The 14,907-nt window shown below is 39.8% G+C and overlaps 1 protein-coding gene across 1 annotated transcript in view; it reads right to left on the bottom strand.

The window, feature by feature from the left end:
- Window positions 1–13,568, bottom strand: part of TMEM241 (transmembrane protein 241) — a 99,202-nt gene extending 85,634 nt beyond the window's left edge. The window contains exons 1-2 of the mRNA XM_044682992.1: window positions 13,485–13,568; window positions 7,050–7,096 (exon numbers count right to left, since the gene is read on the bottom strand). Coding sequence (XP_044538927.1) covers window positions 7,050–7,096; window positions 13,485–13,556 — 119 coding nt within the window. The 5' untranslated portion in view covers window positions 13,557–13,568. The remainder of the gene's footprint in view (window positions 1–7,049; window positions 7,097–13,484) is intronic.
- Window positions 13,569–14,907: the final 1,339 nt, after the last annotated feature.

Raw genomic sequence — 14,907 nt, 5'->3', positions numbered from 1 at the left:
AAGAAAGAAAGAAAGAAAGAAAGAAAGAAAGAAAGAAAGAAAGAAAGAAAGAAAGACGGAAGGAAGGAAGGAAGGAAGGAAGGAAGGAAGGAAGGAAGGAAGGAAGGAAGGAAGGAAGGAAGGAAGAGAGAGAGAGAAAGAAAGAAAGAGAATTGGAAATAATTAAAACAAGGAAAGCACTAGAATTCAGAGGGGTTAAAGAAGGTAAGATTTTAGCTGGGACCTAAAGAAAGTCAGTAATTGGGGGAAAAAATAGGGAGCACATTCCAGGCATGGAGACAGAATGGGAGAGTGCCTAAAGCTAAGAATTGTCATGTTCATGGAACAGCTATAAGGTCAGTGTCATTAGATCTATGAGTACATGTTTGGGAGTAAAGTAGAAGACTAGAAAAATAGAAGGAGATCAGATTATGAAGGGCTTTGAATGCCAAAAAGAGTGTTTTATATTTGATGCTGAGAGCCACAACTCCAATAGTTTATTGAGTAAAGGAATGATACGGCAGGACTTTGGTTTTAGGAAAATCACTACAGTAGCTGAATGAAGGATGGATTGGAGTGAGGAGAGCCTGAAAGCGAGCAGACCCACTAACAGACTATTACAGGAATTCAGATGAGGGTCAATGAGGGTCTGTATCAGAATGGCGGCAATGTCAGAGGAAAGAAACATTACAAAGGTTAAATCTATAGACCTAAGCAACAGCTTGGATATGGGGGCCAAGAGACAGAGAAGACTCCAAGATGAGTCCTAGGTTGTGAGCCTGGGAGTCTGGAGGGATAATGTTACCATTTACCCTAACAGAGAAGGTTTAGTGGGGGAGGATGCAGAACTTAGGGGAAAAGATAATGAGTTCTGTTCTGGGCATATTGACTTTAGTATGTCTACTGAACATCCAGTTCTGAAAGGCAATTGGAGATGTGAGATTAGGTTTCAACAAAGGAACTGAGGCAGGAAAGATAAATTTGAGAATCATCAACATAGGGGTGGTAATTAATCCATGGGAGCTAATGATATCAGCAAGTGAAATAGCATTAAGGGAGAAGAGAAGGCAGCCCAGGACAGAATCCTGAAGGACACCTACAATGAGGGGGCATTATCTGGAAGAGGATCCAACAAAGGAGATGGAGAAAGAGTAGCCAGACATGTAGGAGAAGAACCAGGAGAGGATGGAGTCCTGAAAATCTAGGGAAATGAGAGTATTAAGGAAAATGGTGATCAATAGTGTCAAAGGCTACAGAGAGGTCCAGGGGAATGAGAAATGAAAAAAGGGCCATTGGGTCTGGGGACTGAGACATCATTAGTAACTTTGGAGAGAATAGTTTGGGTAGAATGATTAGCATCAGAAGCCAGACTGTAAGGGGATAAGACAGTGAGAGGAGATAAAATTGGAGGCACTTATTGGAGACGTCCTTTTGAGGGAATTTAGCTACAAAAGGCAGAAGAGATATAGAACAATAATTAGCAGGGATGGAAGGGTCAAGGATAAGGAAGATAGGGGAATGTTTGTAGGCAGAACAGAATGAGCCAGGAGAGAGAGAGAGTTAGAAAGAGTAGGAATGACAGAGGGGAGCAATCTGTTAGAGGAGACAGGATGGAATGAGATCCTTTGAATAAGTAGAGGGTTAGCCTTGGTAAGGAGTAAAGCCACTTCATCATGTGAAACAGATAGAGGAAGGAAAAGTAGCCAAATGCTCTTGAGGGAAATGAGATGAGGAAGAAAGTAGAAAAGGGAGTTCATGGCGAATGGCTTCAATGTTTCCTACAAAATATGAGAGGGTCTCAGCTAAGACAGTAGGAGAGGAAGGCATGGAAGGTTTTAGGAGGGAAGAAAAGGTTTGTTTGGAATTTGTGGAGAGAGGGATAGTCAGTTGATAAGGGAGGCAATGTAGGACTGTCCAGTAGCAAGGAGAGAGAGCAGTTGCAGAATTTTCTCCACTTTCATTTGGTAGTATGTGTCTACATAGGCATTAAGGCATCAGGCATTGAGAGTGATCCAAGGCTGAGGCTTGGCTGGGAGCAACTGGTGATAAGATAAGGGGCCTGAGCCCAAATTTTGAGAAGAGGCAGTTTGGGTTGAATTGGTTCACCAAGGAGTCAAGATGGGAAGAAGAGAAGAGAGTGACTATCACAGGGAGATGGCCTGGGAAAGAAGTAAAAGATCAAGGGACTAGAGGTCATAGTGCAGGTAGAGGAGGGTTATATAAAAGAAGAGGGGAAAAGTGAATAGATTATGGTCAAAGAAGGAGACTTCAGAATTCTTGAATGTGGAAGTGGTGCACATGGAAGGTATGAGACCATCTTTGTGTGTGGCTGAAATGGGGTAGAAGACTAGCCCTTGGGAGGAGAATAGGTTGAGGAAGTGAGTGATTAGGGTGTTTGAGGGAGAACTTATCTGCATCCTGAAGTCTCCTAGTATTCTCCTTGGGGAAAAGAGAAAAATTGTAAGCCAAGTATACAGCTCATTGAGAAAAGAAGGTGAATGAAGGGGTGTAGATGACAGCTACCTGGATATTGACTGGGTGGTAGATATGAATAGTTTGACTCTCAAAGGAAAAGAGTTACTGAGTGATAAAGGAAGAGAAAAAAACCTAGAAATACAATGGGAAGCAAGGAGTATTCGAACTCTCTGACTTCAACCAGTGAGCCAAGGAGAATGAGTGAAGGTGCAAAAGGGTGGCCTGTATCGTCAACCTTGGGGCAGGAAACACTAAAAAGCAAATGATTGTGAGAAAGAGTTGAAATCTGTTCTGGTATGATAAAAGTCTTGAACTCAATAAATGTGTTAATTAGTTTTTTAGAACCCCTTTTCTTCTTTCTGCTCTGGATGATTTATTGGGTAAGAGAAGAAGAATCACATTCAGAAATAAAGGTTACATAAAAATAAAAGACATTAAAATTTTCTTTAATAAAAATAAAGCTCATTCTTCTAACTTAGGAGAACTGTTAGGTCCCCAAAATTGGGAAGAAAAATAACTAGACTAAATTTAGGAATCAAGGGGAAAATCATGTGGATTGAATGAGAATTTCCAAGGAATCTTTAGGGGAACCTAAAATCCTCCCAAATGTTCCCCAAATGAGAATGTGATATACATTTTTAAGGGTAAATGTAGGCACTCCAGGGCAGCCTCAAGATCCAGAGTATAATCCCCAGAACCTATTAGGGTAGCCCTTAAGGTTTTAGCACTAAGTTCTAAGAGACATTTAAAATTCTGAAGTATTATTACTATGGCAAGAGTTGCACTGAAAAAAGCATTAAAAGTTGATACTTTCTATTATTCTTAATTATATAGTCTTAATACATTGGATAATGTCCACCTGAGGTCAATTACCTAACATCCAGTCAACAAATAACAATAAAAACTCATATCTATGTCAACTAATAAATATTTATTGTTTACTTAACAGCCCATGTGCTAGGGGCCAGGTCTATGGTCTATTGGGGAAGGGGTAGCTCCTGGTGAGGAACTCCCTTGACCACAGCAGATAAGGACCTGTTCTGTACTTTTGAGAGTTAGTTACTTGAGACACTTCAAGGTTAGGTGTGAAATAAAGGGGGATAAACAAGTGTAGTAAAGGGGTTAAAATGAGTCCCTCACTACAGTGGGGGGGGGGGGGTAGTCAGTTAGATGTTTCAATTGACTATAGGAAACTAACAGAGTAACAAAATAACCACAAGTAAAAGTTCTTAGCTGGGGATAATTTATAACAGAATAAAACCAATAATAACCATGGAAATAACACAGTGGCTACAATGTGTCAACCAAGTATCTGGGAAAGGAGTAAGACCAAGGAAGCTTTTGTAAAAAGGGTTTAACTTAACAGGGACAGGGAGAGGAGGTAAGAGGGAATAATTGTCTCTAAAGTCTATTGGCAAAGCAGGGATAGGAGGGATGGATATGGCTACTGTTATATGAATATGTAATGTGGATCTGGAGCAGGGTTAATGGTGAATGTTAAATCCTATGTGGGACACTTAAGATAGGATAGTGAACCCAAAAGGATCACCCACTACAGTAGATGTTGTCTGAATATGTTGAATCTACTAACCCAAACTCCAGATGATAACAGTATCCCAGGACTACCAGCCAGACAATGAATCTGCTGTTGGAATTGTACAGTTATCTATGCCCAACTGAAGCCCTATGCCTTTGGATAACACTTAAGATTGACTGCGTATTGATCAATGTTTCTACAAGATGTAATACTCCTCTTCCCTCAAATTATCCCAGGATATGATTCACTAGAGCCCTAGGATTCTTGATAAAGCTCAAATCTGATGTAAGTTTAAGAAGATTTATTACTAATAGATTTAGGGAAGGGGGAGCAGGATAATGGCTGGGAGAAAGGGAATAGGAAGTCCTTAACTAATTAAAGCTAATGATATTATTGATAATCTTTGAAAATACTGCTTATCAGGTTTGATAGATAACAGCCTGGTTGGACCAAACAGGCCCAACCTAAATCAAGGTTACTCTGCTGAATAAGATGTTGTTTGTTCTTCTTGGTAGTGAAACTCAGGAACAGGTATTGAATTAGATTTGAAGTTGGTTGCTGGTTGCTGTTGAAATAAAGCTCACTTAAGGCCTACCCAAACCACCCTTCAATCCAATATCTCAAATCTAAGATCCCTTTGAGTTCAAAATCCTGACTTTTATACCCAAGCTTTAATTGCCCTTGGCACCTGCCAAGCTCCTACCATGCTCGGTTCATTCCACATTCTAAGCAGGTAACTGTCCATCATCTTGACTTCAACATGGCTGTCCAATATAGTATTACACTACTCTATTACTAAAGATACAGCAGACAGCCTGGGGAAATGACTAGCTGGTCAGGGGTAAAAAGGGTATCTCACTAAACTGTCCTTTGGCTATTGTCCAAATGCATCAGCTTGTCCCAGGAACACAGGTAAACAGCAAGATAAGTCCACTGGAGAAGTCAGGGAGATGGATGTATCTATATGTCCACCATACAAGATAAAATTCCTATCTCAACCTGAAACTTCTTGGACTTGCTAGAAGATCTCGTAGATACTTCCCAAGGCAATGAGATACCACAACTCTACAGGCTCTCCAGGCAGTTGCTAAAATCCAACTCCCCGAAGCAAACTGCCAACTCAGAGTCTCTGTGAAAAGTCTCCTCTCTCAGCATTCTAGGTTTGGAATCTTCAGCTCCTGTCAGCTTTGCCTGGCAAAGTCTACTCTTTACTGTTAAATCCTACATTTTCCCTACAACAGGTTATTTGCCCAAAGTCACAGGATCATTTTAAGTCAAAGGTAGGACTTAAACTCAAGTCTTCTTTTCTCCAAGGCCATCTCTTTCCACTACATCTCACTGTTTTTCCTATTAAGGTTGTTCAATCATTTTTCAGTCCTATCCATCTCTTTATGACCCCATTTTGGGGTTTTCTTGGCAAATATTGGAGTGGTTTGCCATTTCCTTCTCCAGCTCATTTTACAGATGAGAAAACTGAGGCAAGCAGGGTTAGGCAACTCACTCAAGGTCACACAGATAGTGTCTGAAGCCAAATTTGAATTAAGGAAGATAAATCTTCCTGACTCTAGACCTGGCACTCTATCCTGTGTGCCACCTAGCTACCCACAGTCCCTGCCTTCAGGAAGCTTATGTTCTCTCAGAGGAAATATCATGGACATACAAAATAAACATAAAGTCATCTGAGTAGAGAGAAAGAGGCACTTGCCGAGGAGAGGGAGATCAGAAAAGGCCTCAGATGGTTCTCAGCTTGGCTTTGAAGGAAATGAGAGCTTCTAAAAGGCTTTAAAGTTTTTATCTCATAGCTATTGATGGAGCACATACTCTCTACAGCACTCTTCTCCATCCCACAGCTTCTTCACAAATAGAGAATATTCCTAGAGAAAATTGTGCTAGCAAGACCCACTGGGAAAAGTGAATGGCATTTTCTATATAGCCCAGTGAATAAGTAAATAGAAACGAGCAAGACAGTTTTGATGGGGGCTGACAGCGGGCAGTGAGGAGTAATAGGAACAGGACCTCACACTCTGAAATCTTGCATTTCTCACCAATTGACACTGGTTAAATAAACATCAACAGCAAAACCTGTCCTTCCAGCATTAGTCAAGCATGAATTGCAGATTGATCACTTACACACTTTGTGTACTGGATCTATAATAAGCTCTACTAGTTACCAGCTTTGTGTCTAATTTGTTTTATTAATTATTCATATTGCTCTTTACTTACTTTAGTTCTGAACTTTAGATATAATTAAATACTTAGAGTGGTTGTCTCCTGGGCTGCATCTGCCTCCCTTCCCATATTCTGATTCCAGAAGGCCCATGAGATAGACCTCTCCCTCATGGACAAATGATGACAAGGTGGACACTGGGGATGCTGGCAATTCCAGAAGAATCCCCCAAACTTCTGCAAGTTCCTTATTTGCTATGACAGATGTGTCAAGCCCAAAACCACAGTGCCACCTGAATTTGGCCATGGGTTTTCAGTTGAGTTGAAGATTTCTCAGAAAGCTCCCATGACCCTCAATAAATGTGCAAACCTTGATCCACACCTGGGACTGTGGCTCCATTACCAATTGGACTACTCCATCAGACCGGGACTAAGCTTCCTACTTGGAGAGCCACTATTCCATCAGCTCCCAAGAGGCTGCTCTACTAGCCCCTGGGCTAATCCATTAACCCTAAGACTATCTGATTAGCCCCTAGGCTATTCTAAAACCTCTTCTTCAAATAAAATTCTTTTCTTCCTTCTGGATTGAACAGAGTTTGAGTCTCCCATTCTTGGAGTGGAGACCCTGCTACAAACTTCTGTATGTTTCTCTCAACAGTTTTTGTCAAGTTATGCCTTCTCTAGTGCAGGAAGGAGAGGAAGGGAGATATCTAAAAATTCTAATGTAACAAACAAATAAATAAATAAGTAAATTTAAAAATTAATAACTATGGGAATGAGAAGACACTCCTCTATAGTTGTTTTATTTTTACTCTCTGTCTCTGTCTTTCTCAGTATCATCACACATCCTCTAGTCATTGGTTTCCTATAAATGTATCAAAGAGGTACTTACCCTTGGAATAAGGTGGGATAGGTGAATTTCAAGACAGACAGGACATACTGAAAAACAAACAAAAAGTGAGCAGATATTATAAACCTCTCACATACCACAGGGAAATCTCTCAACCTGTGATCTCAGTGGTATAGCAAACTCCCTGATTAGGAAACATCCTCTACAGAAACAGGGTGGTATCTTGTCCACAACTCAGAGTCAGAGTCACCTACAGCACTGGGAGAATAAATTCCTTGAACAAAATAACCCAGCTAGTATGTTTCAGAGGTAGGATTTTAATCCAAGTCTTTGTGCCTCTAAGGACAACTCTACTCATTATGACATACAGCCTCTTCCATCACTTCTAATTCATCCTTGAACCTTGTGCAATGGATCACTCAAGGCCCTAAAGATTCAAATAATCAATCCTCTTAGCTTTGGACACATATTGGCTAGTGACTGGGCAAATCATTTAACCTCCTCGTACCTACTATGACTCTAAGTTTCAGAGCAGATCGTCTGCCTCGTAGATGCCTTTCCTTACCACCCTCTTTCCAACTCATCTTCCCCCATTCAAAAGGAAGCTTTTTGGGGAAAGGGCCAGCTCTTATAAAAATACTTAGAGCAGCCCTCTTTGTGGGGGCAAAGAATTGGAAAATGGGGGGATGTGCCTCAATTGGGAAATGGCTGGACAAATTGTGGTATATAATGGTGATGCAATACTATTGTGCTATAAGGAAAAATGAACAGGATGATTTCAGAAACAGCTGGAAAGACCTCAATGAATTCATGCAGAGTGAAATAAACAGAACCAGGAGAATGTTGTATACAGTAACAGCAATATTATGGAATAATCAAATGTGAAAACTTGGCTATTCTCAGCCAAACAATGATCTGGGACAATTCTGGAGGATTTATGACAAAGAATGCTGTCCATGTCCAGAGAAGGAGCTGTTGAGAGTCAGAATGCAGATGAAAGCATACAATTTTTCACTTTAATTTGCTTGGGTTTTTATCTGGGGGATTTGGTTTTATATGAATATTCTCTTACAATAATGACCAGTATGGAAGTATGTTTTATATGACAATGCATATTATAACCCAGATTAAATGTATTACCAGCTGTGGGAGGGGGAACAGAAGGGCGGTAATTTGGATTATATTACTTCAGAAAATGTAAGTGGAAAATTGACATTACATGTAATTGGGAAAATAAAATATCTTAAAAAAATGGATGTAAGTTCTTGAGAGCTGGAACTGTGTTTCCTTTTTTTTTAATCTCTAGGAATAGTTGGTATAGCATCTTTCGCGTAGGAAGGTCTTAATAAATGCTTTATTATTTACTAATTGGTACTGGAACTTTCCTCATTAAGGGTTCCCTATAACAATGCAATTACTGGTAGGGTCCAAAACAAGTAACTTCCTTTGCCTTGGTAAGAACATACCTTGTTTTTACAGTTCTTTAAACATTTTATTTCTAAAAATCAATAGCATTTTACTTGGTTTATCAATTCTAAATGGATCTGGCTGTGGATTAGATTACCTAGCCATGTTACTGTTAGGCAACATATCCACCAGATATCAGCAAATTAGACTTAACTTGTGATTTACAAAGTAACAATCAAGAAAATAGTTCTTTGCTATCCACATCTAGAAAAAGAACTGTGGGAGCTGAAATCCAGAAGAAAACATGATTTATCACTTCTTTATATGGGTATAGGATTTGGTTTTAAAAGATGACTCTATTACAAAAATGAATAATATGGACAAAAGGATTTGAGTGATAATATATGTATAACCAAGTGAAATTGTTTGTCAGTTCTGGGAGGGGGGAGGGAAGAAGAGAGAGAGATAAGAAGAATCAAGTAACCCTGGAAAAAATTTAAAAATAAAAAATGTTTAAATGATTCTTCCTCTCTGAGTTGTTTTTTGTTGTTCAGTCGTGCTGACTCTTCATGACTCCATTTGGGGTTTTCTTGGTGTATAAATGGATATTTTGAACCTTGGATTTCATCTCCCATAAGTCCCTTAGTATTTCCCAAAATTCCCTTTAATCTCTCCTGTGCTTCCATGTTTGCATGGTCACTTTATTGTTTTATAAGTTCTGTAGCTTCTCCCTCTTCCTCTCTCCTTCATGAAATTACTTTAGTATCTTTTCACTCTAGTTTTTTATGTTAGTTTATTATTAATAAAACTTTTAAAAATATAATATTTAGTTCTTGTATATCAATTTTAATCTACTTTTTGGCAACCACAAAGAGACTTATGGGGGGTGAAGTGCAAGGTTCAAAGTCTCCATTTATACATAGGCAAAGATAATGGAATGGTTCATTTTACAGATGAGGAAACTGAGGCAAGTAGGGTGAAGTTATTTGTCCAAGGTCACTCAGCTAGGAAGTACCTGAGGCCAGACTGTCAATCATGAAGACAGATGAGTCTTCCTAACTCCAGGCCCAGTGCTCTATCTACTGAGCAACCTAGCTGTTTCATCTACACCTGTTCTGCTGACCCACTCTTACCCAGCCTGCAGTCACAGTTATTTCTACCCTAATGTGGAAGTGAAGAGAGATCCACAAAGACAGACAACTTTCCTTAACACAGACGACCTGACTACAACATAAGCAAAGAACATAATAATATTTAAGGTTTACAAATCCTTTCCATACATTATTTCATTTGATCCTCTCCAGACTCCTGGGAAGCAGACTGGTGTTATCCCCATTGTACATTTGAGGAAAATGTTGCACAGATAATAAGTGTCTGAGGGCAGATTTGAACTCAGATCTTCCTGACTCCTGGGTTCTCTATCTACTGAGTCTTCTAGCTGCCTCTCAATAGAATAAGACAGAGACATGCTGTAAAAATGTAAGAACCAAATTTAACCCAGAAGACAAAAGGAGAACATGCATCTCCTCCTTGTTGGCAGAGGTGAGAGATGACTGGGGAAGAACAGAGGAGGGGCCATTAAATTCAGGGTGTTGTTTCGCTTGGCTGGACTGCATTTTTTCCTTATTTTTAATTCTCTGTTATAAGGGACAATCCTCAGGGAAAGGGAGGAGTCAAGGATACATCTGATGTAAAGATAAAATATTAATTTTTTACATTTATTAGACAAATATTTATTTGACACCTAGAAGACAAGGGAACTCAGAATTAGAAGAGCTGAGTTTGGCTCTGTATCTTTTTCTTCATCTGTAAAATGAGGATTAATAACACTATCCACCTCACCTAAAATACTTTCCAAACCTTAAAACTGAATAGGGGCAGCTAGGCAGCCTAGTAGATAAAGAACCAGGGCTGGAGTAGAGAGAACCTGGGTTCAAATCTGGCCTCAGACATTTCTGAGCTGTGTGACTTCATTTAACCCCAATTGCCTAGCCCTGACCACTCTTCTGCCTTCATAGCAAGACTCAATATTGATTCTAAGTCAGAAAGTAAGAGCTTAAAAAAAATAACCTATATACACTACTGCAATTGTCAGTAATACAGTGTGTCTCTACTCACTAAAGAAACTGAAATCTACAGCTTTTTAAATGTCCCCCTTCAGTGATTCACATTATTAAAGAGTATACTTAGGGGAGAAGCCTAAAGTGAGATGGCAAGGCTATGTCTGTGTGTGTCAGAGACCGACAGGAAGGTGATTTACAAGTTCCTGGGAAGAGACACTTAAGATATTGGGATTTCTGGGGCACTGAAGGGGCTCAGTGGAGAATTTGAGGCCTAGAATCAAGAGGACCTTGCTTCAAATCTGGCCTCTGAGGTGTCTCAGCAAGTCATTTAAACCCTAACCCTCTTCTGCCTTAGAACCCATACTTAGTATCAATTCTAAGAAAAAAATAAGGGTTTAATTTTTTTTAAAGGAAAAAAAAGATATTAGAATGTACTTTCTGATTTAGCACTCAGCAGACTCTAGGCCTGGGGTTCTTTATCTTTCTTTGTGGTGAGGACTCCTTTATCAGTCTATTGAAAAGCATCCAGGATTTAGAGATAGAGGACCAAAGGCTGAATCTGAGCCAAAGGTTTGCTGCTTTTGTGACTTCAGGCAAGTCTCTTAATTCAACTAGCCCCATTTGTTGTTATTCTCCTTTGGTCATTTCAATTCCTGTCTCACACTTTGGGACCCCATTTGGGGTTTTCTTGGCTAAGAAACTAGAGTGGTTTTGTCATTTCCTTCTCCAGTTCATTTCACAGATAAGAAAACTTTGACAAGCAAGGTTAAGTGTTTCCTCTTTTGTAAAAGAAATAGATGGCTCTATTTAACCCAATCTTTCAACCTATCTTCAGGCCATTCCAGGTCTAAATCCTACTAAATTTTGCTGAAGACAGGTTCCACAACAAGTGAGGACAAGACTTCAAATTCTTACTAGTTCCAAAACCACAATCTTTTTGCATTCAGGAAAAATGTCCTAGTTTTGATTTGTCCTTCAACAGCATGCAAAGCTTGTATGAAATAATTTCCAAACCTTTTATCTAACTGCCATCTTAAATCTTGTTAATCCCCACACTTCCTAAATAATCCACGTGACCATGTTTAGTTGTTCTTAATTTTAAAATAAAATTGTTTTTAAATTAAATGCTTAAAATTTAATATCATTTTACAAAAACTTAAAACACCTGGGTGAAAAGAAGAGGAGAGGGGTGCCAAAAAATGGGTAGGTAATTATAGACTGGTAGCAGGTCCTATTTCAACAACATAAGGACTGAAATAAGCTGTACAGGTCTGAACGTAAGCTGAGCAAAAATAATCAGAGGAGTCAAGGGTCTGTTTAGGAGATAATTCTTAACCTGAGTTCTGTGAACTTTTGAAAAAATATTTATTTTGATAAACGTAGAGTGAATATGTTTGTAGTGCTTACTAGATGGCAAGGACGGCATCAAGGTAGCAAAGTGGAGAGATAGAGTACTGGGTCTCAAGTCAGGAAAACATGAATTTAAATCCAGCCTCAGACACTTACTAGTTGTTAGTTACTTACACACTTAATCCAGTTTGCCTCAGTTTCCTCAACTGGAAAATGAGCTGAGAAGGAAAAGGCAAACTGCTCCAGTATCTTTGCCAAGAAAAACCCAAATGGAGTCACTAAGATTCAGATGTGACTGCACAACTGAATGTGGCATGTGTTGCAATAAGGCTTTACAAATATCATTTCATTTGATCCTTATAACAACCCTGGGAGGGAGGTTCTATTCATAACATCTCTATTTTAATAGTTAGTTTTCTTTACAATCCTATGTGTTTCAATTTATGCATTTAAAAATATTATTCTCAGAAGACTTCACCAGACTGCTAAAGAGCAGACACACACACAAAAGATTAGGAATCCCTGGTTTTTGGAGGGTATAGGGCCGAGACAATATAGGTTTTTATTATTTTTTTATTTTAATAAATATTTTATTTTACCAGTTACATGTAAAACAATTTTCCACATAAATTTTCTTGAAGCTATATGATCCAAATTATTTGCTCCCTCCCTTCCCTCCCCCTTCTTGGAGGTGGTAAGCAATTTGATCTGGACTATATATGTACTATCATGCAAAACATTTCCATATTGTTCATTTTTTAAAGAAAATAATCAAACATGGAGCAGCTGGGTAACTTAGTGGATTCAGAGCCAGGCCCAGAGATGGGAGGTCCTAGGTTCAAATATGACTTCAAATACTTCTTAGCTGTGTGACCCTGGACAACTCACTTAACCCCATTGCCTAGCCCTAGCCCTTAACGCTCTTCTGCCTTGAAACCAACACATAATATTGATCTTAAGATGGAAGGTAAGGGTTTAAAAAATAAAACAATAAAATAAGCAGACAAAAACAAAACCCTAAACTAAAAACCCAAAAAAACTAACGTAAAAAACAGTATGCTTTGATCGGCATTCCAATTCCAACAGTTCTTTCCCTGGAAGTGGATAAGATGCTTTTATTACTTCTAAGAGATTCTTTTGTCAAGATAGATTGTGGTATACATTCTCACGCCTACTCTAACGAGGCATGCCGTGGCTTAGAGTGTAGGACTTGGAGTCAGGAACCCCAGAGTTTGAATCCTACCTTACTCACTTATTAGCTGTGTGACCTTGGTAAGTCATTTAAATCTCAGTCAGCTTTAGTTACACCAAATCTGTAAAATGGGAATAAGAACTTTGGGACTTATGTTTATTTATGTAAATACTATTCTCTAGGGATCAACAGACTGGGAAGCTTTTGTTTGCGAAAAGCCCAGAAGGATTTAAAACCTTTAAGCAAAATTTCTTTGGGTTATAGCAGCAGGATCTTTGGAGCTGAGAGGGCCCTTGGAAATCACCGGAAACGTCCTTCTAATTAAAAAAATGACAAGACAAAGCAGGAGTTATCTATGGAGTCCGGGGTCTGCAGCAGCAGAAGCAGTCCCAGCGGTGCTGCAATGGTCCCGAAGGGCACTGGAAAGTGCCATCCCGCGCCCCTGAGCTCGCCCTTCTCGCTCACCTTGTTCGTGAGGTAGGTGGCCAGGTAGAAGGCACAGAAAGTGAGACCTGGGAATGGTCTCTTGGTCTGCATCCGTCAAAGCATCCTCTCCCAGCGGACGAGAAAGAGAGCAAGGACCACTTCCTACTGGGCTTAAGGAAAAGCCAGGGCGCCGAAATCTGCAACCAGGAGAAGATGCCACGACAGTCCCACGTTGCTCAAACCAGGCTCCAATAAGCAAAAGGGACAGCCCACCCTGGGTCCCGCCCTCTTAAAGGGGCCGTGCGCCTTTTAGAGGTCTGGGAAACTGCCCAGAAAGAGCTTTGATTTGCTTACCTGGGAAAGACAGAGACGTAAACCCGAGAAGGGGAGGAGGTTCTCACCTCTCCTAGACAGAGGCGAATTAACCCCTGCGGTAAGGAAAAGAGAAGGGAGGTATGGCGGGAACGACTACTATGAACCTAATTGATCCTAATTGTCCCCATCTGAACATGTAATTGTATAAATGTCATTAAATCCCCTTAGTTTAATTCAGTTCAGCAGGAAATCTCTATTAGGTGCAAGATCCATGTGATAAAAGATAAAGATGAAAAATAACCCAGAGGGCAGGAATTGGGTGAGTCATTTTTCAATTTGGGCAGCTAGGTGGCATAGTGGATTAGGTAGAAAACTCATCTTCTTGAGTTCATATTTGATCTCAGGCCCTAGCTGTGTGACCCTGGACGAGTCACTGGAGCCTGTTTGCCTCAGTTTCTTCATCTGTAAAATGAGCTGGAGAAGGAAATGGCAAACCAGCTGTGTGACCCTGGGCAAGTCACTTAAGCCTGTTTGCTTCAGTTTCCTCATCAGGAAAATGAGCTAGAGAAGGAACTAGCAAAGCACTACAGTATCTTTGCCAAGAAAACCCCAAATGAGGCAGGAAGAGTTGGACCCCAATGAAATGATCCAAGGACAAGAGAAGCCTTCAAGAAGCTTACAATCTGATAATAAAAGCAACAGTTTATGTAATAATGTAACATTATAAATAAAAAACCTAGAGCCCCCAGATCCCACCAAAACTTTGAACTCATGGAGACCACCATGGACCAACAGAAAGGATCATTACTTTTTTTTTTCATTTCTCCTAGAATTAATTAGGCATAATACATGGTTGGCAGATAGGCAGCAAAGTGAATAGAGTACCAGACCTGCAGTCAAGAAGATTCATCTTAATTGAGTTCAAATCTGGCCTCAGACACTTTGCTAGCAGGTGACCCTGGGCAAATCACTTAACCCTATTTGCCTCAGTTTCCTCACTTGTAAAAGGATTTGGAGAAGGAAATGGCAAACCATTATCTTTGTCAAGAAAACCCTAAATGAGGTCACAAAGAGTAAACTGAACAAATACTGAATGATTCATGCCTAAGTTTCCCCAAAAATGAGTAGCAAGAACCCACATTATAAC

This window comes from Gracilinanus agilis, chromosome 1, assembly GCF_016433145.1.
Source record: "Gracilinanus agilis isolate LMUSP501 chromosome 1, AgileGrace, whole genome shotgun sequence".
Classification (NCBI taxonomy): domain Eukaryota; kingdom Metazoa; phylum Chordata; class Mammalia; order Didelphimorphia; family Didelphidae; genus Gracilinanus; species Gracilinanus agilis.
Note: the sequence above shows the minus strand (reverse complement) of the source record. Positions and strands in the feature narration are given on the sequence as shown.